The sequence below is a fragment of the Leptosomus discolor genome, chromosome 1, assembly GCF_034619465.1.
Source record: "Leptosomus discolor isolate bLepDis1 chromosome 1, bLepDis1.hap2, whole genome shotgun sequence".
In the NCBI taxonomy this organism is placed as follows: Eukaryota; Metazoa; Chordata; class Aves; order Leptosomiformes; family Leptosomidae; genus Leptosomus; species Leptosomus discolor.
The window spans coordinates 152215952-152243027 of record NC_141391.1 but is presented as its reverse complement, the minus strand read 5'-3'; the positions used below and the strand labels follow the sequence as shown (position 1 = coordinate 152243027).

General features: G+C 44.3%; 1 protein-coding gene across 3 annotated transcripts in view; it reads left to right on the top strand.

The window, feature by feature from the left end:
- The window catches only part of TMTC1 (transmembrane O-mannosyltransferase targeting cadherins 1), a 141622-nt gene that overhangs the window by 91572 nt on the left and 22974 nt on the right, over nucleotides 1–27076 (top strand). For all 3 annotated transcript variants that reach the window (XM_086467427.1, XM_086467439.1, XM_086467434.1), the window contains 2 exons: nucleotides 6294–6458; nucleotides 14675–14788. In XM_086467427.1, coding sequence (XP_086323553.1) covers nucleotides 6294–6458; nucleotides 14675–14788 — 279 coding nt within the window. The remainder of the gene's footprint in view (nucleotides 1–6293; nucleotides 6459–14674; nucleotides 14789–27076) is intronic.

The following is a 27076-nucleotide window of genomic DNA, read 5'->3' as shown; positions in this document are numbered from 1 at the left end:
TCAGCCTTTGGACCTGGCAGCAATCACTGTTTTTCTCAAGGCTGTGCTCCCCACTCTCTGAAGGGCAGCAGCAGAGTATGCACTTAGTTTAAGTCATGCGCACAAGGGTTAAGCTTCCTTCGGAGCAGCTTGAAAGTGAGGGTTAGTGTTATGGAGGGAAAGGGAGTCATCTTAAATAAGTGCTGGAAATAGAGAAGGAGGTTTGCAGCCCTGGAAGAGCCTCCCAGGGGTGAAATGTCAAAGCCAAGTGCATTTTCTGGTCTCGGTATAGTTTTGAGATAATCCCTTTTGTTGCATTAGCAACCCCTGAACTGGGCAGTATTTCTTCCATGCTTTGACAGGCTGCTTATAGGCAACTCTTCCTAACTGATATGTATGTATGTATGCATCTGGATTCTTATCTAGGTTGAGCTCTGAAATCTGGAGTAACTGCTTTGATGAAATCAGTGGATTTACTCCAAGTTTGCATTCATGTAGTTGAGATTAAATCAGTTTTAAAAACCCCTGAAACTACAAGATCTGACATCCCCCAAACAACCATTAAAAAGTGTGAGGAAGGCATCTTTTATGCATAGTTTCTCCCACCCTTTTTAACTCCTGAGCTTACAGCTCTACCTGGGTCAGTTAGAAAAGGCTGGGGCTGCAGCGCTGGTGTCTGGGATGGTTTCGTCTTGTGTGGTGCCGTCAAACTGCAGCGCTCAGCCCGCTCTGCCCACGTGCTCCTCTGTGAAGTGGAAACCTGCGCTGTGCAAAGTCACAACTTGGAAAATACAGTAAGATGCGTGACTAGAACACGCCTCAGTTTTCAGGAGCTTTCTGCAGCGGTAGGTCTCCAAGCAGTTTCTGGAGGAGGTAAGATGGTTTCCAATGCAGACAGATTGCTGTAGCAGAATGTCCTGATAATCTTTGGCTGCGGCACTAGCCACATGTGTCTTTGATTAGATGCCATCACCAAGAACCAAATGCAGCAAAGATGTTCCTGACTTTTACTAAAAAATGAGAATCCTGACCCGTAGAAGGAGAGAGGAGCTGTGTGTAACTGTTGTCAGTAACTGCCTAGCCTTGATAAAGGAGCCATAATGGCCAAAGGAAAGGTTGAATTTGTGATCTAATTACCCAAGAAGTGGTTGCAAATATTAAGTATCTGCTGTTTTGGCTCTTGTTTTAATTGGGCAATACATGTAACACACCATGGGAGATGGGGTTTGTGTCCCATCTGCTTGTGCCTCCTTTCACTTCATTTACTTGCAGGTGGAACGATATTAACAAACCACAGAAATTATAGATGAAAATCTGTCATTGCACAGCTCCCTGTGTGTGATCTGCCAGAAACACATGGCAATGGTGCCGAGGGTTTGCCTGCCGAGTGCAGCCCTGCCCTCGCTGCAATTCAGGACATGCTGAAGGTAACACTTTAGTACCGTAGGAGTCTGAAATGCAAGGAATCGTGAAACTGTTGGCCTGTTGGTCTGTGTGCCAAGCTCTCCTGCAGCGTCATCGAATTTCTGAAGCCACAGGTTCTCCTGTAATAAGTGTGCTCATTATGAGCCCATGGAAAAGCTGTTACCATGTTAACCTGTTGGGCTGTTCCTCGGGTTCTGCTTCGCATCTGACCCCAGAGACCAAGCTGGCATGGACTTTTCACATTGGTGAACAGTTGCTGCAGAAGGCTGTTGCTTATCCTACAGAAGAAAGAAAAAAAAAAAAAAGTTTAGCAGTTTTACAGTAATCCAGTGGAAAATGGACTTAAAAAAATAATAGTGGGTAGGGGATTTTGCTTGTTTCCCATTGTTTTGTTTTGGCTATGAAGTATTCTAGAAAAGTGCCTGCATGACAGGGGATGACAATGCCAAGAGAAAAGCCCTTCAGGAGAAATGGTCCCCTCCCTTCTCCCTAGGAAATGCTAGAATTAACAAAAAAAAACCCAAAACAAACCCCAAACCCACAACCCTGCAGCCTCCATACATGTACAAATAGCTATGGAGATGTCTGGAATGTAGTATTTAGGGTAATTTTTTCAAGTGGCAAATGAGCGTGATGAAAGGTGCTTTTGAGACAGTTTCTTTTCTTTTTTCTCTAAATGCGTGTGAGTAAAATCTGATTTCCTGGTGAGCCAGCGCTAACGTTTGATACGGAGTCAAGTCCCCTGGCATTCTGAGAAGAAAAGCTAATGTATTTGAAATGGTCTGTGTGTTTGTAGGTGGTGGCAGGGTCACCGCAAAATTAGCCACACAGGAAATGTCTTAGAGTCACCTGGCAAGTTACTTTAATCAGATAAGTGCAGTCATACCTGTATGGGCTCTTCCCACCATGTTACCACTGCTTGAGCTGCTCTGACTCGCTAAAACTCAGAGCAGATTCAGATGGCTTGTCTGAAGCCTGATGAGGTTGGGATTGAGGGAAATGAGATGGACTTGTATCTCACAGGTGAAGTACTGTGGTGGGGCTCTCTAGGTCCAGTGGCTGTTGGGATGTGTTGCTGCTGCAGCAAATCCATCTTAGCAAGCTTGGTGCTTGACTGATTTAAAACTTCATGGTCTCTGTACTAGAGCTAATTTCTGTACCAGGGCTGTTGAGTCTGGTGTGAAACAAGTGTGTTGTAAAGCATGAGGGATTATGTCTTTTTGGGACTAGGAAACAATAGTAATATAATTACCTTTTTTTGACAAATGCTTAATACATTGGTGTGGACACTTTTTTGTTTTATTCAGTGCAGACTATGGGATCTGGAGGAGGGGTCTGGATTTGCCCTGATTTCACCATAATTATTTAGCCTTAAGGTAGAAATGCAAAGAGAGGTGCAATAATTACTAAGGATAATAGCTTTGGGGATGTTGCAGGGAGTTGTTTTGTAAACAATTTGTGGCATGAAATCACAAATGCACATGCTTTCCTGGTGGCAAAGGACATGGGTGCTTTCTGTGCATCGGGAGTTCTTGGCCTGCAAAAGACCTGCAGCCAGGAATGTAAGATCTGCCCTCAGCCAGGGGATGGGCTTGAAATGACCATGGCATAAAAACATCCATGCAAAAAGATGCAGCTCCACCTGGCATCTGCACTGAAAGGTCCCTGACAAGGTAATGTGAGTACATCCTCCACACTCTTTTCTTGATGACTTGTGGGAACTTGTCTGAAGTTTTAAGCCAAACGTACCAGGTTCTGAATATAAAAGTATTCACCTACTTCCTGCTTTCTGATCCTTTTCCTTCTTTTCCTTTCTTTGGGGTTCCTGTGCACTTTATAGTGCAGGTACTATTAACTGTAGGCTAGTTAGGCTAAAATTCTGGCACAACTACATGTCAGCCACAGAATCACAGAATGCTGGGGGTTGGAAGGGACCTCCAAAGATCATCTAATCAGTCCTAATGTCTTATTAAAGTACTATTTTTTTTTTTTTACACTTATTAAGGTGTAAATAATACTTCAGTCCTGCCCTCTTTAGCATCACTCCTTTAACCTTACCCCTACCAGCTTTGCTAGTTGCTTTGGGATTCTGAAGTTAGCTACACAATCCCCTTCCAGCAGCCATTTGGGAACCCATTCCCCTCTGTATTTGTACTTACTGCTGAATCCTGTAGTCCTGTAGTCTTGCCACCTTGCTGAGTGTGGATGTAGAGCCTACCTTTGGGTTACTTACCTGGCTGTCTCCCAGGGAGTCCTGTGGGCTTTTCAGCAAGATACCTTGGTTTCCATACTGTACTTGCCTGTGTTGTGGGTAGAGCCCAGGACTGCAGCTTCATTGCCTTGTTTGCCATTCCCCTGTCAGCAGAGCAAATCACTTTATTGCCATGTTTCAGGTTCCTGCTCTGTGAGACGAAAATTGCAGCAGACCTCCCTTACAAAGTGCTTTGGGGGCCCCCAATGGGAAGTGCCATGCGGAGCTGGGCGCTGCTACTTACCTGCGCTGTGTCATTGCCAGTGTAGCTGGGATGGGAGCTGCAGTCTGGGATGAACCCCTACTCCTCTGTAGCACCTGGCATCTCTCTGTAACCTTTGTGGCAATGCACTGCAGGCGTTCGAGAATAACTCCTGGAAGCAGCACCTTTGCAGTGACTGTGTACACTGTAATGCAGTGCTGGCTGTGCCCTGGGCAAGCAGACTGAGTGCTGCTGCTAAGGCAGAAATTCCCAACAGCTGGGGAAGGGTTTGACATAAATACCAAGACATTGACGTTTGCATTTTTTTTTGTTTGCTGGACACATTCATGATTCTGTTAGAAAAGGCCTGTTCTTGAAATTGTGAAGGTGTAGGGAAATTCCTTTGAAAACGGCCTTGTGCTAAAGCAATTAAATAATGTTTATGTCAGATAATTAATTCCAAGGGAAGGATGAAATTGCTGAAAGGCAAAATAACAGAGTGAAAACCGTCTGCAGGTTTTTGAGGCATTTCTTATTGGAAAGGGAGGACTTATTACCAAGATTAGCTTTTCAGAGGTTTTAAAGTAGGGTTCAATAGCTATAAAGGCTGGATTGTTTGGCACTAGCATCTCAGCTTGTAGCTCTAAATGTCTGCTTGCAGTTAATGTAGGTGCAGTGAACATATGTGTGCAAAAGAATTTATGGAAAAAAACAGTGCAAGTGCCGTAAAAAGTGTATTGCAGAAGACTGTAAGCATAGTTAAGTGAAAAAAAAATATTGATACCCACTTCTGAAAAATGGGAGAACTCTAAAACAACAATGAAGAAGTTCTGAATGATCACCTGATATGATGTTGTCTCTGGATTTTCCTCTTATGCGTATACCTCTCTCATTGTCCTATACAGCACCCGTACTGTGCCAAAGACAGCACCACGGCCTAGTGCTGATCAGTATGTACAACAGAGGCACTTTTTTCCTCGGTGAAAGCAAGAATTATTATCCCTTTCCACCCTTAGGAAGCCCAGGCAATAGCAACCCCAAGAGGGCAGAGAAACTAAGCCAAGAAGCATTCTCAGAGCTCCTCAAAGAGGGGATGTTTTTCTGATTTCCAGATTGACTTCTGCCGTATCAACAAATGTTTGCTTGCAAGGTCACCTCTGATAGGGGAATTGTGTTCTTAGTGTTTCTTAGCTTGTAGCAGTCTCACTGGGAAGTTGCTCAGACATCTTGGTACGGACCAGGAAAGCCTGTAGAACTCGGCTGGAGTGCCGTCAGGTGCGATGAGCTGTCTGCATCCAGCCTGCCTGCATGCAAGTGTGGGATTCAGCTGGGGTTCAAGGTATGCCAGTGTCTGGGGAAGGCTGCTCTTTTGTCCCCGTGTATTGGTGGTCCCCAAGCATTATTCCAGATCCTTCTGCTCCCTTTTTTCTTCAGGGGGAGCTGCCTGGACTAAGATAGCTTTTGAGTCTAAAAGTAAATCAGGTGCTAAGTAACTGCATTGAGGAGTTGTAGATAAGCTAATGAAATTCCTTGAGCAATAGGAATTCAAATTCCTTTTTAAAAATGCCAAGTAGAATTAGCAGTGTACTCAGTACAGCAACAAAAAGCACTCCATTTCCAACTCAGAGGGGAAGAATTGGAAGAATTAACATAACACTTGAATTAAGGTAAATAATTACTGAATTGATTTAAAGTTATACAGGAATAAGACTTCAGTTCAAAATGCAGTTTGCTTCACAGAACATGCCTCAGTAGTTATGTGCGCAGAGCCATGAAAGTGCTGGGGGCCTGGGTGCTGGAGAAGACTGCGTGTGGTTTCATGGAAGGGCAGCAAGGAAGTTCTGCTAGTGCATCTCGGCTCTTCTGGACCAGGCACTACAAGGGACGGGCTAGCTCTGATGTAGACGTGCAAGACCCGGGCAGGGACTCCTGCCTTTTGACACGGCCTCTGCCACCCGCTCCTGCTGCGGCCTTGGCTACAACATTGACTCTCCTAACTCAGCTTTGCAATTTGTAAACTAGCATTAATAGCGGCCACCACTGGAGTTGTTTAAAGCCTTCCCTGTGTTACAATGCTTTTCACTTCCACGCTGCTCCAGTAGTGCTCAGTATTAGTTATTACATGATGTTTTCTTAGCTTGCTGTTCAGAAAAGCAGCTGCCTTCCGCGGGCTTTTGTAAGCTACTATTATGCTGGGTGGTATTATGTACACTACTGTACTTCTGGCATCCGGGTCTATCATTTAGATTAATTTGGAAATTGTGTAGTGACTTGAGGAAAACTGCTGTTGAATTGGAGTTTGTTAGCCTGGAAAATATAATTAATCTGAAAACCCCTGTAATTGTGTAATAAATGCAATACTGAATGGTCTTGCATATAAACCAAAGTACTGGAATATAACTTTTGATACCTTTTCCTTTTTTTTTTTCTCTCCAGTATGGGGTACTGCATCCTTTTTGTCCACGGTCTAAAAAAGCTGTCTACATGGTTAAATAAGTGGAGAATTACTGTTCTGACCCTCTTTGCTTTACTGCTGCTGCTCTTCTCTTGGAAGACCGTGAAACAGAATGAAATCTGGCTGTCACGAGAATCCCTTTTCAGGTATGAGTGACCACAGGAGAATACTTGCATTTTTGTATTGTTTAAAATAAGTTTGTTGCGTGGAATAGTTTTCTTTAGTGCAAGTCCTGCTATTGATGCATTGCTGTGATTAACATTTTGATTATTATAAAATAACACCTACTTTCTGTTTTCTGGCAACTGTGCAAAACCTGCTGTCAGCACTTTATATGCTTATGCAGAAACTTTGGTTCTGGCAATCACATTTTTAAGGCACACTGTTTTAAAATAACTTCAGTTCTGTAGATTTACCAATAATGTAACACTTTCTTTTATTCAAAGACATAGCAAAAGTTGGTTGCAACCCTCCAGAACGCCATAGTAACGCTATTGAATATATTGAATTTTCTTTAGCGATGTTCTTAATGACAAAAATGAAATGCCACCAAGTGCCAAACTTAATGTGCCATATTTCATTTTATTTGATTACTCTTTGCCAAACAGCTCTCTTTACAGCCTCATTTATATATTTTTTTGCACTGAAACAGACTGTTTCATTTTGTGTTTTGCTAGCAAATGTATTGCATTTGCCTCCAGCTGCTTTCAGCAGTTGTCTAATTGTGAAGTAATTGCAGAAACGCAGGTGATCTGTGCACGGGTTGCTTAGCTTTATTTTCTAACTTATTGGCCAGAGCAAAGTTTAATTTACGCATCACTGAAGAGTATGAAATTATTTTTTATGTGTATGCTTTGGTCTTCAGGAAACGCTACTGAAGTGGTTGGGGGTCTGTTATTGAGATTTTTTTTAAAAAAAATCTGGAATTAGGGTTTTTTTGCTCTGATGTGATTCATTGCCCATCTCCCTGAAAAGCTGTTTGCTGTTCAAACAATAGCAACCATGGTGACCAGTCTGGGCTCGTGCAGTGATCCCCGTGAAGCACACCTCCAGTCCAAACCCTTCTGGCTAACGGTGGCTGCTCAGAGGAAAGCCAGATGCTTTTCCAAGTTGGACGACTCTGTTGTTGAAAGCGGGGTGGGAAGACAGCAGTTCCATATGCTGAGTTGCAGGCATCATCCAGTGTCGTGTTGTGTACAGTTGTAGTCACCTGTGTTTATGAACAATGAAGTGGATGGAACTGGAGCAGGTGACAGGAGGACCTCTCCTCCTACAATAGAGCACTCTTGGGATGATACAGGGTGCCAGGGGGTCTGTTGCAGAAGGGAAGGATAATTTGTTTAGTTGGATGCAAATGAACTTCTGTCCATCCTACCTCCATTCGAGGTAGGGTGACCATGTACAAGTCAGCTCAAATTCGGAAATCTTGCCACTGCTTCAGTGCAGCACTGAGCTAGAGCTAATACACCTTGCCTCAAAGTAGGGATTTGGTGTTGCCCAGAGTAGTATGAGGGCTTGGTGCCTTGGCTCGAGCTGGGTTGCTCTTTGGCTCAGGTCTTTTGGGGGCAATTCCAGAAGAGAGATCAGCCCTGGGCTTTTGAGGAGAGGGCAAGAATGTAGGTATGTTCCTGCTGGGTCACCTCGTGTCATGTCCTGCCCCTGTGAGCCAGCAGCAGCAGATGCCTGGGAAAGCAATGTAAGAACAGGGCCAGCCACAGTGATGCTTGTCTCCAGTCCTTTCCCAGCTTGCGGTGATCTGCAGTTTAAAGACTTCCTGAGTCAGGAGTTACTTGCTTTTTTGCTTTTAACAGCCACTGATGGACTTTTCTTCCATTAATGTCTCTGCTGTTTCGAATCTATTTATAGATTTGGCTTCTACAGCATCCTGTGCACTGGGTTCTGTCATTAAATGACACAGTGTGCACACTAAGATTTCCTTTCTGTGTGCTGTAAGCCTTCTGCCTGATCATCTTGTTTGGTGTACCCTAGTTCTGGTGTGCTGAACGAGGAGTGAGTAACTATCAGCTTGTTACTTGTCCTCTGCCTTCCATGCTTTTACTCCCATGCCATCGCCCAAAGCTGTCTGTTTTTCACAATGGAGTCTGCTGGTTTTGAACTCTCCTCATGTGGAAGCTGTTCTGCATTTCTGATCCTGCTTGTCAGCCTTTGCTGGATGCTTTCAAACTCTTAATTTGTCCTTTAGAGAAGGAGACCGGAATCACCTTTCAAGAGATTTGTGCAGCACAGTACTGTAGAACTGCTTTCTGATTTTTGTTCGCTTCTCCTCTTAATTCCTGATCTTCCACTGGTCTTTTGTGACCTGTCCTAATCACCCTCTCCTGGGTGATATTTTCACAGCACTGTCCACACGAACTCCAAGATACCTATTGTGAGTGGAAGTGTTTGATTTGTAGACATCAGTCTGTGTGCAGATTTATGCAGATTTAGAGTATGTGTGTACACACACTCTGATACTAGTGCCTGTACCAGAATTGCATTTCATCTGCCATGTTCTTGCCCAGTCTTCAATACCATGAGATCCTGCTGCAACAATTCGTAGTTAGCTTTAATTCCTGCAGTGTCATTCACATTGGTGTCGTCAGCAAACATGTTGCCTCCCTGTTTCAAGATCCTTTGTGAACACATGAAGCAGCTCAGATGCCACTGCATGTGTCTTGGGAACCCTGCTTGTAGTCTTCTCCAGTTGTAAAAACTGTTCACGTACTCGTGCTCTTTGCTTGCTGTCTTTCAAATAGTTATTGATTCAGGAGAGGACCTTCCCTCTTACTCCATAATGCCTTTAAGAAATTGGAGGACTTTAGTGAGGGATTTTATCAGAAGCCTTTTTGAACATTTAAGTGCACAACATTGATGTATGTGATTCTGACTGCCTGGGCTATATTTGGATTTTTCATAAAAGCTTTCCATAGTTTCAATACCATGTACCCGTTAAGTCTATCAAAGAACAAGATCTGCCCAACTAACTTTTTTCTGCAAAATACAGGGTTAATTCTTCTCTGTTGTAGTTGTCCAATAATAAAGTTTGCTAGAACTAGTCTTTCTTATGATTTTCCTCAAGTTACCTAGAGTGGAAATCAGACTTGCTGGTCTGTTGCCCCCCAGATCCCTCCCCTGGAGTCAAATAATGCCATGTTCATCACCTCCCATTTCTCTAATGCTAGCCTCATTTAAATGATAGACTGCACACTGCAGGTAATAGCAGCTTCACGTGTAGAATCATAGAATCATTCAAGTTGGAAAAGACCTTTGAGATCATTTGGATGCATACTACCAGGCCCAATGGATCCATAACTGTTCTTGGTGTTGATTTGTTTTAAAGCCTCTTTTACTGCCACTTCAGTTTGAGACGGTGCTTTGGACTTGCCCCTGTAAGGAAAGGCTCCCATGTGGTGACCTCCTTCATTTCCTCTGTAGTGAGAACTGGTGCAGATAATCCCTTTAGCTTTTCTGTCCTGGCCTTTTCTTCTTCAAGCACTACTTTTAGACCTCCATCATCTATTTGCCTTAGGGGATCTTTGGCAGGTTTCCTATATCTGATGTATTCCATTATTAGCTTTGATGGCTTTAGCAAGTTTTTCCTTAAATCTCTTTTGGTCTGCCTAATTATGGCTTATGTTTAACTTGCTGAAGTTTATACTGTTTTCCTTTTTCATTCTGTAGCTGTGATGTTCACTTGTTAAAGGGTGTTTTTCATTTCTCATAGCCTTCTTTCCTATGCTGTTTAACCATATGGGCCTTTTTGTTGTCCTTTTAAGTTCTTCTTTGATAGGTGTTATACATCTCTTGTGAGTCTCTAATACGGTAGGACTCTTCTTGTTGATGGGAAGCAAACGCAAAAGAAGGATAGTATAGCAAGAAGATAATGTCATCCCAGGAGTGGGAGATCTACTCTTGGGGCAGAAGGAGGCAGCTATATATAGGCTGATGAGGAGAGGAGGGAGAACTGAATGGAGGCATGTGCAACAGCAATAAATTAGAAAGGACAGAGCAGGAGGAGGAGATAAGGAACAGTGAAGAAGTATGAGGGAAAATAATAGGGAAACAAAGCAAATTATAGATGTGGGAAAGGTGACATAAATCAACCTACCTGGTAGTCTCTGTGTGTGTGTGTTGAATTTATTTTTTTTAAGAAGTACGTGCCGAGAGAATCTTTACTTCCATTTCTAGTTCTTCATTCTTCTTTCTCCAGTTGCTGCTTTAATTAATTACTGCTTTTTCCTCCCTCTTACTTTTTTTTCCCTTCACCTCTACTTTCCATTCCTCCATTTTCTTCAATGTGTTTCTTCAGGGTTGATCTGTCTTGATTCCCTTGACTGAGATCTGTTCTGTTACACATGCTTTCTCTACACTGGTCCAGGAGATGTTTGTATACTCGGCATGTAACCAGTTTTGTGCTTGTACCCCATTTTGTCCAGTTCCCAAGGCTTATGCCGCTTTGATATTGTGCAGCAGCACTGCTGCCGTCTCTGGGCTGTCCTGACTTTCAGTCTCCAGCCCACGGCCCACATTTTCTGGATGCAGAAATCCTATCAGGTCCTGGCTGAAGGAGCAGTGTGGGGGAGGACGATGCTGTCTGAGGAAATGATGCATCTACACATAGGTACACAAGCATATGCGCAAGGACAAAATGAGAAGCAAATGAACCACAAGTATAAGAAGTGTCCAAATCTATAGAGAGCTAGATATTTGAGGCATATTATTCCAACAGATCTCTAGAAGCCCCAGGCAGTTTGTCTTACTGTATAGGCAGGTGGGCAGGGAGGACTTATTTGTTAAATATTTAAGGAAGCACCCTATAGAGTGAATGCACAGGCCAGGAGGTCAGGCTCCACAGGTTTGAACTGCGGTCAGTGTTAATGTCTGAAGCCAGGGAGAGGGAGGTGAGGGCTATGGGCTAACCTCTGCATCCTCTGTACCGATCTTGTCAAAGTTTGTCAAGCTGCCACTTTTCCCGTTGCTCCTGGAAAGCATCTGCATGCACTGCCTACGTTTGTGACAGTGCTTGGAAACACAGTTGTAACCAGCAAAGGAACCATATAAAAGTGGCATGTAGCAGTTCTCTCTCCCAAGCCAGGCCTGCTGACGTCAGTAATTTGCAAAAACCAACTCAGCCCCAAAGATGGCATTTACTGCTGTGTTATTTTGTTAATTCTGAAAGCTAGCTCAGCTGAGGAGAGCAAGCCCTATTGCATTTTGTGCATCTTCTATAGAACAGTTTAATAGGCCTCAACATTGATATCTGTGAAATCAATACAAGGGTAGGAGGCCAAGGAAAGTGGTTGTTTGTGTCATCCAGAGAATAATGTGCTGTAGAGAACCTTTATTGATGATAATGATTCCTAAAGCAGAGGAGACCCCATTGGCCTCCCAGGGCTCCTACTGGGGCAGGAGTGGCCTCCTTTCCTTGTAAACTGAGGACTTTTCATATGGAAATCACAGAAAGATCAATGAAGCTGCTGCCCTGCACCCAGTCACTTTCCAGAGCAGACCATGCATTTAAACAGAGGGCATCACAGGCAACTTTTCCCAACTGAAGTGGGATGTGGGTAATGCTGGTATTTGAGGTTGGAAAATACCAGTGGTATTTTATTTCTCTGACTTACGGCTAATACGCTTTTGCTTTTCCATGGAGAGGAAGTGTTACGTAAAAGGGTTTGCCTATTGTTTATTTTCCATTTATGTCACTTACTGCTGTCGTAGAAGTCCAAAGGGAAGGAAATCATCTGGAGAAGCGATGTCCAGTCTTGGTGGGCTTGTTTCTGGCTGGAGCCAGATTGGTGCCATAGGCTTTCAGAAGGGCACGTGTGTGCTGGGCTGAGGAAGAGGGAAATAGGAGAGTTTGGAAAAGCACGTTGGAAAATTAGATTGAAATTGTGAGAGACTGGAGGCTTGCGGGAAGCAGAAATGGAAAAACATTGTGTTCTGCTTTGTTATTTATACTCCACCCTTTCCTGCTTGGCTTTCATTATGGACATTATTGTTTCCTCTGTCAATGAGCAAACAGCATTCTTGGCTGGTTGAGAATCAATTTGCAGGAGTGTTTGCCTAAACTCGCCTAAAAAATCCCCTCTTCATCCAGCGCTGCATTTGCTACTACCTCCCACAGCGCAGAGACTCCAAGCAATCTCAGTCATTGCCATGTGCATTTGCAAAATGAAACACCCCCCTTCCCGCCCGTGTGAGGAGAATAAATAGGTCAGGGAGTGCAAACAGTGTGATGCAGAAGAGAGCATCGTAAGAACCCAAATCGATTTCTGTCTTTCCTGTGTCACCTCCACCTCCAGCAGAAGCATGCAGATGAAAGATTTATTAGTGACGTTTTAATAAATAGGACCAGCAGGATTAGTAATAAGTTCTGTTTTAAGGGAAACAGTCCAGAATTAAAATATTTAAACATATGCATCTTGCTGTTAAAACCGTATCTCATTAGAACTGAAGTACTTATGCATACATAATGTACTCCTCACTGTTAACTCAGTTTGCTCTGTTTCAGCAGGGTCTGTAGTAGAGCCAGCAACTCATTGCACGTAGCTCTGAGAGCAGCAGTTTTGAGTGCCTGTCCGTGTCTCTGCCTGTAACGCCAGCGCTGATGTAATGAAACCCTCTCTGTATAAGAATTAATATTCCAGTAATGCCCAGAGGTTGTAAGTATGTAGTTAATAGCTCCCAAGGCCAATGGAAATTAACACAGCCATAGCAGTCACACATTACTTGCTGCTGGTGCAGTATATCTTTGTGAAAACTAATATAGAAAATCATTCTCTTAAGAATAGCATCAATTAACTGATTTAATTCAGCGATTAGTCACAAAATGTCTTATTCCTGTAGTGCTCCCAGTAAGTAATGTGGAAATACCTGATGATTATGAAGCCAAATGCAAGGTGTATTTTTAATTTCAGTAGGCAAACCGTGGCTATGTTGTGCTGAACTCTGTAAGGCAGCTGTGGGCGAAGCTTTGGAAGCTTTCACAAGTAGGCATTAGCGATGCTTGATACCACTGGCTGCAGATAACGAAAAAGATATCATATATTAGTACAATTCTCCAGCACTGTTTTACAATGAAATCCCCAACAAGGGGTTTCTGCAACTGTGGGTGCCTTCCCTCATGGGAGAGGTGTGCACCCTACTGTAAGGGCTGTGTGCGACCCCGTCTCTCGGTCTGTGATTAACTTCTACCCCCACCAAAATTAAACAGGAGAGGCAAGGCAACAAGACTTGTGAATTTCCTAATCCTTGCTTTCCCTACCTGAGGTAGGAGGGTCAGAGATGATGGGGGGAGAAAAGAGAGCAGCTGCCAGGAATCTGCTTTTGAGCAAGAAACAGCGCTTTGTCTGGTTTTACATTAACAGATCCATCCATCCTTATTTCCCATTACCTCAGAGACCCCCTATTTATGTGCTGGAAAGGATTCCCCGATTAAACGAAGTACCGACTTCTCTGAATTCTTGCAGGGGAAATGTTTCCATGGTGTACGTGCTCCTGTGCTTTCTTTTTCTCTTTAACCTTGAAACGGCATTTCCTCTAGCTGTGCAAGGTGTACTTTGCTTTCTGTGGTCTCAAGTAAGTAAGCATATGCTAGCTCTTCTCCTTTTGTCTTTGTGCCCTCATTATTAAGTCCAATCTACACGTGGCAGGGGAAACGAAAGGGAGGGATGGGGTGACTGTGTGACCACATGTCCCAAGTCATGTGTTACAATGCCAGAGTGTATGACTTGCCAGCTAGGAGTGAGAATCCCATCAGCCCTCACCTTCTGGCCATACTCTACACAGTCCTGAGCAGTGCATACATGCTGGGTCAGTTCTCAGAGTATGCTATGCATCCCCTTTAGTGGCTGGTGCATATGGAAAAGATACCTTCTTTCTGGTACCTGCAGCTGACAGATTTAAATCAAGATTTTCATAAGGCGCTTCACGACACTCAAGTTTAAGCAGGTAGCCTGTGATGACTATATTACAGAAAGTACTACATACTTTCCCTCTAAATAAATATTAGCCTTTTTAGGGTCTTTCAATTTAATAATTCAGATTTTGAAATATGACAGCATCTGGCCATAGGGAGTGTTGCAGTGTCGGAGCTAGAGCTTCCTGCGGTGACAGTGGCCAGGACAAGTTGAATTGCTGCCACGTATTTGTGTCTGCCCGGGGCGTGTGGTGTACTAGTGCGTGGGGCAAGCTTGAGGTGGTAATGTGAGTTGTGTTGGCAGGAGTGCACAGGAGGTGACAAGGTGCTCAAGATCCGAGCAGACTTTTCAGGAAAAGGGACCGGGAGAAGAAGGTAGACCTTGGGGAAGGTGGGGTAACCTCGCTGCTAACACCGTCCTGCTTCTGTTCCTCTTTGCAGCTCGGGAGTGAAGACCCTTCCCCACAATGCCAAGGTGCACTACAACTATGCCAATTTTCTGAAAGACCAGGGCCGTAACATCGAGGCGATCTACCACTACAAAACTGCTCTCAAGTAAGTCCCTCGAGGGCCTGGTGGGGCTCTAGCTGTGCAGTTCAGCCTGCTGTCAGCCTGGGCTTCCCCGCTGGGCATGAGGTGAGTTGCCTGCTGCTCACCCCCGGCTCCTGGGGGCAGCTTGGCTTTCAGAAGCTGGAAAAGTTCCCTGGGTCAGTGTTTGCGTGTCATTAAATGAAGTAGCCTGGCTTCCCTCCAGCTCCACGTGTATGTGTATGTGTGCGTGTGTGTGTGCACACACCAATATGAGACAGAAATGTTACCATAGCTACACATTGAGCAATGAGGTGTCATTTACGCAGCTGAATGTATGCTGGTAAGCAGGAGGTAGTTATCATAAATGCATTTTCAGGTTCCTGGGCCATTTATCTTAGTAAATTGTTAATGGTGCATGCCTGGAAAATGCCAGTGCTGTAGCCATCTGAAGTGCAGTAATAATAATAGTACTTACTACTTGTATTGAGGCTTCTGTCCACAGAGCTTTGCATAAACACTAAACTAATTGATCCTGAAAACGTTCCCGTGCAGTAACAGGGTAAATGTCATTACCGTGGTTCTGAACAGGGCGATGCTGAAGCAGGAGGCTGAAGTGCCTTGCCCATAGGTGGATGGTAAATCTGGGCTCAGGTTTGGGCTGTAATCTGGGACATCTGTGGTATATCCGAAGGACCCTGCTGACCAAGTGTGGATGGGGTCACTCCCTGCGAGCAGCATCCCTCTGCTCGCTGGTCCTGCCGGTGCTGTTAGTGCAGCTCAGCTGGGGTCTCGGCTGCTCCCCACTGCCCAGGCAGCACTTGGTGCAGCAAACAAGTCACCTCAGTTCCCCATACTTCTCCCCTCTGGTCCTGGGGTCTTGAGAGAAGAGACAAGCCCCTCACGGGAGTGACTGTAGGGAAAAGGGGCAGGGGGGGCAGGCAGTGCAAGGGAAAGCAAACATGGAGGATGCAGCTAATGTCTTTGGGAATACAAACATATGTGGGAAGGACAGACAAGGTGAGGAGTGGCTCTGATGGACAGCGAGGGCAGAGTTCAGCTCCATAGGGCATGTCAGGAGGTGCAAAAAGTGTTCTTTCCTGACACGTGGTGTGGCAGGAAACTCCAGAAATTACATCTATGTTTTGTCTTCTGGCCTGCTGACAGAGTTATAATGAAGGCTCTCCAAGGTCTCCTAACCCACCCAGGTTACACTGGGAGGACAGGAGTTCATTGTCACTGAGGAGGGCCTGAACCTGGGTGAAGGTGATTTTTAGCTTTTTTGAGCAGCATCCTGTTCTCTTTCAACATGCTGGGCATTTAGGAAGTAATTTAGAAAAACCTCCATCTTACTCTTTAATGTTTCCAGGAATGGAAAATCCAGCACAACCATCAATAAATTGTACTGAAGGTTAATTGCCTTGGCTGTTGAAAATGTACTCCTTTATTTTTAGTCCGTTTTTTTTAATATCAGCTTTCAGTCATTGGATTTGTTTACACCTTTAAGAACCCATTACCAAAAGTCTGTTTTCCATACAGTGATCAATCCGTCCCTTAACCTGCTGCTTGATACAACCTACTGATGTAGCTGCTGCCGTTTTCAGTGTTATATGAGTTTTTGCAGTCCTCCGGTCGTTCCTGTAGCTGGTCTCTGAACTTTTTCCAACTTACCAGAAAAACCCATTGCAAGTTAAAAAGAAGAGGGACTAGCAAAAATTATCTCAGCCCTGCAGGGAATGTGCTAGTACACAGAGTAATGTGACTGCTCCTACCAACATTACCTCTGCTTGTGTAAATGGGATTTGCTGACAAAAGATTTTGCTCTTCTCTAACTCAGCAGCACCCATTTGTTATAATTATAATGCTGTCTTCTCTGCAGTGCTTCAATTATGAAAGAGTCTGTTCTGAGAACTGATTGCAAACGTTTCCTCAACTTTATTAGATAGCATGGTTTGTGCTGATGGTATTGTTTATAGAGTATCCGAAGTTTTTTCAGGGTTTGGAGCCACACAGAACCAACCGTGCTCTTCTCCAGGTGCACAGTGTCTCAGTGGCACCAGTGCTAGTGCTCCACTTGCTTCAGTAATTTCAGAATTTGTTGGCACTTTTGAAAAGTGAGACCTTGTCCCCACCTTGCTATCTCACTCGGCAGTGCAGATGAGGAGTTGGGAGTCTCCTGCTGGCTCCATCACTGGGAAGCTGCATTACTTGGTCCCACCACCTCATCTATCTGAACTTATCTTTCCCTATTTTTACTCCTTCTTCCTACCCCTGTCACAGGGGAAATTATTTGGGTCCTGTGTAATAAGCAATAAAACAGTGTAAGTAAAAAATGTAGTGTGTTCTCTTATCGAGAATTACATTCCGTGTTTTCCTCTCAAGCGTGCACCTTCTGAAATGCCTGAGGTGGTGTGTAGGCCTTGCAGCCTCCACTAGGTGCATGATGACTGTGTTGAAGTGGTAGAGAAGGTGGTGGATGTGGGACAGGCAGCATGATGGTGGATACAATGGGAGATGCTGACAGGTATTGTAGATAAGAATAGATTTCATGTCCAAGCTGTTTAGCCATCCTCACAGACTCCAGCTGTGCAATCATTGCTCTGATTGTAGACCAATTACTCTAAAATAAGAGAGAAAGAAGTAGTAGCTGTAATATCCTGACCAGATTTTGATGGTTCAGGGTGTTTTTGGCCACTGACCTGACCTGAAAAGGGAAGAACAGCTGGGAAGCTGAAGCATCTCTCACTATGAATTTCCTCATCAGGGAGTACGCAGACCAGCAGCTCAGGTGCTAACACAAGCAGCTTCCCTGATTTCCCACAGGTACCCCTCACTGGGTGTCTGCTCTCCCAGTAAGTCCACATGGATCCTGACTGCCTAGATTACAGAAAATGCAAACTACTCTGGAGGCTTCGCAATCCGGTGGCAGCATTGTCAGAAGTACAGGAGATCAAAATATCATATCTACCTAGTGCACAGTGAGCAGATCAATAAGGGAATTAATAAGGAAATGGAGTCAATAAGGACACAGACTGCCACTGCCACCACCCGGGAGCTCCTGGGAGGTAGGAAAGGGAGAGCGGCATCGCCCGTACCAGCTCTGTCTGAGGCACGTGGGTGATGGCTCATCCATCATTCCAGCTCGCTTCTAAAGCTTTTGCCAAATTACAATGTAGGTCTGCTTTATCTCCGGTGAATGAGTCTAACTGTTTGCTAAACAAAAGTGATCCTGTCAGTCCGCACTCGGCTGCTTGAACTGCTCGCAATTACCATTCCACCAACGTAATGATGCGTTTCTACGCGCTGCTGCTCTGCCAGCAGTGCTGGTTGCCACGTAGCTACTTAGTGAAGCAACCCATTGCTCCTGTGAAGTAGGCAGGTGATGTTGTAGCTATAGCTGTGGGAAAGGATGTTGAAGTGCACACAGGTTACGTAGTGAAATGATAGCAATTGGGACTAAATCCTGGGAAAGTTGATCCCCAGTGTTTTAATCACTTGCTCCCACTCCTGCTTTGAGAGGCAGGCAGGATGCTCTGCTGGCACGTGTATCTCAGCTTCAGGGCAGATAAATGGTGGAGGAAAAGAATGTGTTTTCTCTTACAGTAAAACTGCAGGGCAGGTTTCCAAGGCAAACTCAGCAATTGATCCCGACAACTACCTGTTGATGCCATTGCAGGTGGCCTGTCAAAAAACTCATTCCTCACCCCAGCCCAGGGGCCAGTGACACAACACCCTGACATAGGCTTAGGTAGTTAGTGCAATCTAATTATTCTGTCTTAAGCGTGGGGGAAATGGAAACTGAAATGAAATGCAAAAATGGAGAACAACATTTGAATTGGAGAGGAGGAGAATGAAAAGAAAAAAGTTCTGTGCACGTAGGAAAAGCTCATCCCATACGTAGGGTTCCTAAAAGGGGAATGGAAGGAGAGCTCATCGGAGATGTGAGATGGGCTTTACCCATAAAGCAGACCTGATGAACAGCTGGTGTTCTGCAATTGTAGCAGTGGGTTATAAACCTTTCAGCTTACCTTCAGTAAAACAAGCAAAACACACTGCTGGATTAGACTGCTTCACTGGTTTGCCTGACATATGGTAGTGACCCCAGGAGATACTTGGGCTTTTTTCCTTCAAAAAATAAAGGCCAGAAATGACCATGGCTGCTCTGAAAGCTGGCCTTAACATTCTTGCTGCTGCTTCTGCTGCAGATTTGTGGCTGTTGCTAGGAATTTTGGAGACCCCCCTGCTCCTGGAGATCAAACAGCGCTGGTCTTATCTGAAATAAAGCTTGTCTCACCACTCTCGTGTTTGAGTGAGAATATGAGGTCGTGCAACCTCTCACAAATATGAAGAACAACTCTGATGTGCTAGTGAAGACATTTTTGTTGTTGTTGATAGTTTGTCTTGCTTCTCCCCAGCCTTGTTTGCTTGACGTTGCTGTTGAGACTGTTTTATCGCTCCTCAGGAGCACACATGAGCTGACATGCAGAGAGAAAAAAACAGCAGAGCCTTAAAACACATTCAGTGAACATTCATTATGTCTTTAATAACCCTTTTAACAATGGAAGGGGGGAAAAATATTCACTTTCCCTGCTACAATTGCATTAATTCAAAATTTTAATTCCCAAAGCAGCTCTGTATCATAGTCTATCTCCCATGTTTGTTGCCAGGGCTGTCCTTCCCATGGATGGCAGACTGATGTGAGCAACAGCAGGTGGGGCTGAAGGAGGTTGCTGGGTTTCTTGCTGGAGTTAGGTGAATAAACCTGCTAATAATAGTTCTGTGCTATTCAAGCTACATTCCTGTGTCTAGCAAAAGATCAACATCTAAAAATTAGTGTTTGCGCTTTTGGATATAAAAACATATAGATTTGCTCTTAATTAACAAATGTCAGTATAGTATTGTGTTTAAGTTAATAGTGGGGGAGAGTTATCTTTGTGTGAAGGCAGATACTGTGACCATCAAATAATACAAAAGGATCGAATCATAACTGAATTATTTCTTTATAACTGATTTTTGCTGGATGAAATGAACTGGGATTGAGGGACTAAAAAAAGGAAAAGTGCTGGAAGGAAACAAAGAAATATAGACAGGAAGACTTGGGAGGGGGATAGAAAGAGAGACTCAGGCTGGCCCTGCAAGCATCAGGCACCTCAGGGTAACCCCGACCTGCTCTCTTGGGTGCTGCTCTTTCCCAACACAGGCATGGGCAAGTGTGTGAACTGACTCTTACCATCAGTGTAATACCTGATAGTATAGAGTCCTGCAGGAAGTATCCACTGTATATGTAATACTATGAGTTTATGTACATAAACACACTGGTGTGTGTAAATGAGAGTGCACGCACATCTGCAGTGTGTCTGTCTGTATATATGTGTCCATCAACAGGTTCATAGCCCCAAGCTCCACTTGGAATTTCCCTGCCAAACACTGCTGACCGAACAGAGCGGGAAGGGCACCAGCCTGCCATGCAGAAACCTCTGCTCTCCCTTGTGGCATCTTCTAGAGAAGGGAGCCTCTGGGCAGCAAGCAGTAACCCTCTGGGCTAGCTTGCTTTGTGGCTCAGGGAGCTGCTCTGGCGCTCAGCCTTGAGAGAGAGGAGAGAGTGGGCCAGGAGGCAGATGAACGAGTATGAAAACACTTGGTCCTGCAACATGTGTGGTCTGGCTCTTGCAGCGTTTGCAGATAATACAGCTTGGGGTGTTGCTCACAGCATGGAAACTGGGAACGCTGGTTTGTGGCATCAAGTGTCATGGCATCATGCTTATGTATACTTGGTATTCGAATGCAGGCTAGATGGAGGAGGAGGGAGGAGGAAGCAGTGTGGGTACCATATCCATATCCCTCACTGAAGAAAGTTTGTTCATAATGTCACTGCGATGGGTAGAAAAGGAGCAAGAGAGGCTGCTCTTTCTCCTCACTCCACTTTAGAAATAAAACCTTAATGCTGTAAGGGAGACTCAGGTTTCTTGCTAAGCTTTCCCACACACCTTCCTGCTGGGTTTTTATATATCTTAAATCAACAATATCTGGGGTTGTTTAAATTCGGTTAAATTGCACTCTCCATGCAGTAAAAAAATTGTGTTCATACAGCCCTTTGTGTGTGTGTGTCTGTGTGTGTGCCTTGAAAATGCCTCTCAGCGTGGACTGCAGGTGGCCTTGGATACCATCTGTGATTTATTTCTGGAAAGAATTAAAATACCAGCACCATTTGTTAGCCTGTTTTTACAGTGAGTCAAAAATGTGCAGTGCTGCTTTGCTGCCACTGCCAGGGCTGCATTTACTCCCAAAACCATGAGTGCCCTTCTGACACTTAACATTACTTAGGTCAGGCCCTTGGAGCAAGCCCTCTGGTTAGGCATTTGATGAAACATCTTCATAGAGACTTCACATAATATTCTGTGGTAGTGGATGTTACAGACTTGAGGCAGATCACATCCAAGCAGTAGGAAACGTCTTTGCATGGTGTTTGCTGAATCACACTTTGGCAATAGGCTTTTGGGGTAATTGGTGCTCTTGTGGATGTATATGGTGGCTGTCCTGAAGCTAGACAAAATTGTTGAGTGATTTAATAGTAATTGATGGCTGAAAAGGCTGCCTGATAATTTGAATCAGAGACTTAATGGCCTTTACAACACAGTGCATGGGATGATGTGTTCAGCCAGTGTAATTTATTTTTTAACCAGTTCTCTATAAAGCACTAATCCCTGCCTGTTTTGGTGTGTGCTCCACTCACCTTTTTAGTGATCAAATATCAATCAGTAAAGGCACAGGCTTTTATTTAGTCAAAAAACAAACTGCTGTAAGTGCAATCACGAGCCCTGATGCAGAGGCAGTATGTGTGCAGCGTAACTGTATTGACAGCGATGGAAGCTGGATATGCCTGCTGATATTGACAGATGTATGTATAACTCACTCCTGGAAACTGGTATTTATAGGCAGGGTCCCTTCCTAGGCTGTGATTTCTGTTGTGAGTGCTGGTCCTTCAGGGGCTTGCTGGCTTTTCAAATGCATCTTCTTGGAGAAGAGTCCCCATCAGCTGTGAGAATGACTGCTCTATAGCCTTCCTCAGACACTGACTGCTTACATATGAGGGACTAACACTGAAAATCTGGGGAATGGAAAATGTTTCCCCCCCAGACATTTAGTTTTCCCTACCCTGCTGCCCTTGTCTTTATGAAAACTTTGCTCAAAGAATGACCACGTAGCACTGATTATTGTCGTGCTAAATCATCAGAGACTTGCCTTCACTGGTCCTTACCAACAGTCAGCAGAAAAATTGGTCCCCAGCCCATGTCTGTCAAGGATAACCTTGAGACTTTCTGTGAAAGCTTGGCAGGAGTAGTTCAGGCACTCTTCTTATCCCTAGACTTTTGAATGGCCCCTTTGAGCAATTTGGGCAGTGCTGGAAGGTGGCTGCTCTGATTTACACCAAAGACTGAGGCAACCCCCCAGACATCTTGGAGACAGCCGTGATCACGGATGGCAGTATGAGGCTGTACAGTTTCCTCTGGCACCTGTGAACCTTGGGAGATGACAGGCGTGATTTCACCCCATCTGTTTAGGCAAGATACGTGTTGTTATTTCATCCCCTCATTTAATGGTTTGGTTGAAGAACTCACCCGATGGTCTCCTGTTTTCTGTGGTGTCCCTCTAGTTTTTGTGGGCTTTACAGAGGCGCCTGCAGTGTTCTCGTGAATTATTAGGTCTTTGTTGGGCTTGAGTGGTTTCTGCGATTTTCAGGCCTCTACATGGATCCTGCATAAATTCTTTATGCGGGAGCATAAGGAGGCAGCCCAGTTTGATAACCTCATCTTGCCTTGGCACTGTAGGGAACATGTGAGCTTAGCAGGAAAGGGTTTATTTATTTATATTTAGCTGTGACATTGTTTGACTTAAAATCCTTTTTTTCTCCTCGACTCTAACTCTTAAGCTTCTACCCCTGCCCAAGTTTGAAAATTTAATGAAAATTCATAAATTGTAATATTGTTCAATGTGCTACGAGTTTGTTTTTTAAATGGCGTGCTTCTGGATATATTGTTTGGTGTTTTTTTCTTAATGGGTGCCAGGATCAAAGAATGCATAGGGCTTTTGTCGATTTACAGATTAAATCTGTTCAGCTTCTCTTTTTTTCACATTTCTGTCCTGGAGAGGTTTCCCTTGATATTAGGATACAGCTCAGCTGCCATCCCCTGTGCTCTGCCCATCAGCCTTGGATGCTCACCTTTGTAAAAGGGTTTGCCAGTGGCAGGATGCCTGCACTGCTGTTCCTGCCAGCTGGGCTGCCGGGCGAGGGGGAAAGCTGCACAGCCAGGACCTTTATTCCTTCCTCTGATCCCTGGCTGCAATTCAGCACTTACTGTTTATACTGAATTGGCCTCTGGAGGTCCCAGCTGAGATCAAGACCCTGCTGTGCCGGCCACTGACTGTAGCTGGAGGTTGTCATCACCACAGAGAGCTTGTGCTACAAGTGGAGAGGCAATAGTATGAGGCAGGGAAGTTTTATTGTCACTTTAGCGATGGGGCACAGAGACCCTGAGAGACAGAGTTGTCCTAGGCCACGTGGGAAAACGTGGCAAAGGTGAACACCATCTCTCAGTGTCCACATTGTAGGTGCTCAGTGCCAAAATGTGGGTGACTTCTGCCCTCTAGAAGGTAGGAGACATTTGAAGTGGGCTGGGGTACCCAAGGCATCTGTGGGAGACCCCCCTGCGCCCTTCAGCAGCAGCGGGGGGAGGACATCCTGGGTGGTTGTCTGAAATAGTTGTAGGGGTGGGGGGGCTGACTTCTTGAGCAGGACCTCCATCAGGACCTGAGCTAGTCCATGTAACACTAGTGAGGACCCTAACCGAGACCTGCAGAGCTGTTCAAGGATGCTCTGAGAGTCCCCGGCACCATGCTGGGGTGGGATAGCTCCTTGTCATATTCCTAGCATTCCAGTTGTGCCCTGAGCTGAATCACCTCATGGCTGAGTATGTAGAAATGCACGTACTGTAACACCCAACGCCAGGCCACACGGCATACAGCCAGGAGTCAGATGGCTTTGTCATGCCTTCACTGAAGAAGATTATGCCCGAGGCTTTCAAAGGAACCCAAAAGCATTAGATCTCTCTCTTGCCTGACTTTTAACAGGATTTCCAGTTTAAAAATATAAAAAATTGTAAAAAATCCCAGCCTGCCACAAACCTTCTGCCAAGCTGAACAGTGTTCTCTTTGAGGAAGTATTGGTGCAACTACTAAAACTCTTCAAGAGAAACCAGCTGCTGCTTAATATTACAGGGTCATCTCTCCTTCTATGAAAGGAATTCAAATGCCGCAAATTGAAGGTCTTTTTGAGAAAGACATAGAATCTGCCTCTGTGACCTATGTGTCTCCACATCATGTAGAGCAGCTCTCGGAACAAAGTACCACGCTATTGTGAGGCCATGGCCTGAGTTGTTGCCAGTGCAGGATTGTTCCCCGTAGGATGACTGGTCTCTGAATTACATCAAGTTTTAATTCAGCCTGACATAGAGCTTTATTGAGAACTTAACGTAAATACATGAAAATGAGTGTGATGTAATATTAAAATTGGAAAATTGGCTTGAAATATTATACTAGAGAGCATATAAAATGGGCAGTATAAAAATTTATACAGATGAAACATTATACATTTAACATTCTTACTGTTGTTGGCAAAATGAGCCCAATAAGATATTACAGTATGTGTTGGAATGGGGCAAAACGTGCCTTAAAAACAAGTTGCCATGCTGCCAGCAAGTAATTGGGCTTGGATAATTAAGACCTGACTCTGCGCGCTTAACCTGGCTGAAGTCAGCCTCATGGATGCTGAGTGTTGCGGTAGAGTTGCACAGGCACCAGGAGAGCCGAGAGCGGGTAGCAGAGAGGCATCCTGCAGTATGGAGGACAGGTGAGAGGAGGTCAGTTCCAGGGCTCTTCAGCCCCTCTTCTCATTTTACTACGAGAGAGGCAACACACCCTGTTTTCTCATGGTGGCGCAGCAGTGGTAGTTAATCACAGCTTCTTCAAAGGTGGAGCGTTCCCTACAAGTGCTAAGTTTAAACGTATTCTTTAATCAAAAGATGCATTAACAAAACACAGGCATGCTATATCTCCCCAGCTGCATCAGTTGCTGATTTTTCTTTCTAGCATAAATGAATACCCTTGGAGCCCCTTTGAATGTTGTGCAAGATGATGCAGGCAGGTTTTTTCTTTCTGCTGCTGCTGCCGTGGCACGGCCATTAGGTTGATGATGGCCAGTGTTGCTTATAGCTTTTATAATGGCTTTAAGGACTCATGTTTTAAGTCCCTGGGAATGTGCTTTCAACAGGCTTATCATTGATGCTTGGAGGGTAGTGAGGGGCTGGACGTTGGGCTGCTGGGGCATCAGGGAGAGCCACCCCGGTGCATGACCTCTCAGGGCTGTCCTAGATCCGAGAGGTGGCTCTGGACTGCTTTCAATATCCTCTCTATCATGCGGTGGCTGTGGGGGGCTGCTCAGACCCCTGAGTGAAATCTGGCATTGCAGCCTTTTCCATGCTGTTCGTGGTAGTTTCCCAGGCTAATGGCACGTTAGTCTGGCCCCATCCCCAGTTGCTCTCTGCCTCCACACGGCGACGGCTGTGCAAAACCCACATAATACTCTTAAGAGCAAGTGGGGAGTTGTCACACTAATGCCTTTTGCCCCCTGAATACTTCTGGCACCAGACCAAGGGCTGTTTAAAGGCAGGACTGCAAGCAGAGCTTGACAGTTGTTTTAAGTGGTCTCTCTCGAACTGAATTAAAAGAATTAAAATTCTTTGTGGATTATAGGTTGTAGTCATGACAACAAATTCCCTCCCTTTCTCTTTTTTCTGGAATTGTCTTGTAGTTCAGATATGTTGCCAAACAAAACCTCTCATTTTTTAAAAAACCCCTAATGTTTCAGGTAACAGCAACATTAAATGAAAAAGCAAAATAAATGGTCATCAGCATTTTGATGACTGTATAGGTTTTATGCCTGCTATCTTCTTCTGAAACTGGAAATCTCTTGACTGTGCAAGTCAATAAGGCTTTTGTTCAGTGGTGTTAGAGGGAGTTTTGCTAGCCTAAAAGAAGTGGGGATAATTACTAACAGGAGTTCTTGTGCAGTGTATACCTGTAATAGTTAAAGGGAAAGCTGCTTAAATTTATTCTGACAATTGCAGATACAGCACTGGAGGAATCATTTGAATTATTCATTCTGCAACAAGGAAACATCGCACTTCTCTTTAGAAGTGAAATCCCAGTCTGATTTTAAATATACTTTTATGGGTTCATTTCCTTTTTTTAAAAAGTAATTTTGCCATTTCAAGGCTTTATTATAATTACCTGTGAATGTAGTTTTTAGAAAATTATCCTGATTTCTAAAAGAAAGGAGAAACTGATTTTTTTTACATGAACTGCTTCTTGTAGAATAAGTTTAATGAAATTCAGCTTTCTTTCATAAATAATGCAGCACTTGCATTTGATTAGGTGAAGCCTAGAGGAATTTCTACCTAATCAGATGCATAGCAAGAAGGATATTGCCTGCAGACTGTTGCCATTATCAATGGCGGTGGCAAGGAAAATACAGCTCCGTGTGTGTCCAGATAGAAAGCTTTGTTTTTTAAGAGAAGTTGCAAAACAAGATATCTATGTTCCAGTAACTGGTTCCTTGCATCTCAGAGTGTCCCAGCTATTTGTAAAACTAGGTATGCGTTCTGAGCATTATCGTTATTGTGGCATGAAGAGACTTCAGGTAAACTGGTCCGGGTAATGGGTTTCTGACCCTTCCAAGAAATAAATATATGTGGAGAAGAGATAATCATTGCATCAGAGAGCTTATGGTCAAAATAAGCAAGGTATGCATTGGGAATCATTGGGACCAATTCCAAAAGTCTTGAAAAATGGCACAAACCTCCTGATAACACAAAAATGGAAAAAAAATGTACGTGTGCCACCATTAATTAAAATATTAGATCTCATACAGCAAAAAGCAAACCAGTTTGCAAATGGTGTATCTGCATGTTTGGCAGAAACATTTTGAAAGTTCTTAAGTAAATGTGGCTTTGATTAGTTACCTGTGGTCAAGTTTTATGATGCTCTGTAAATACAGCCATGAGACTTTGTTCTACTCTAATTTTGTCCCCAGGACGCTGTTATTAACAGCAGTGGGTGTGCATGAACCGAGGGTAGTTTGAGTAAAGCCATTAGAGGCCTTTTGTCATCATCCATATTAATAACTAAAATAGGCTCTGGGTCCCATTCTCTAGCCCTGAGGCTAACTGGCATAAATTGACCTGCAGTATTCAGTAAGTG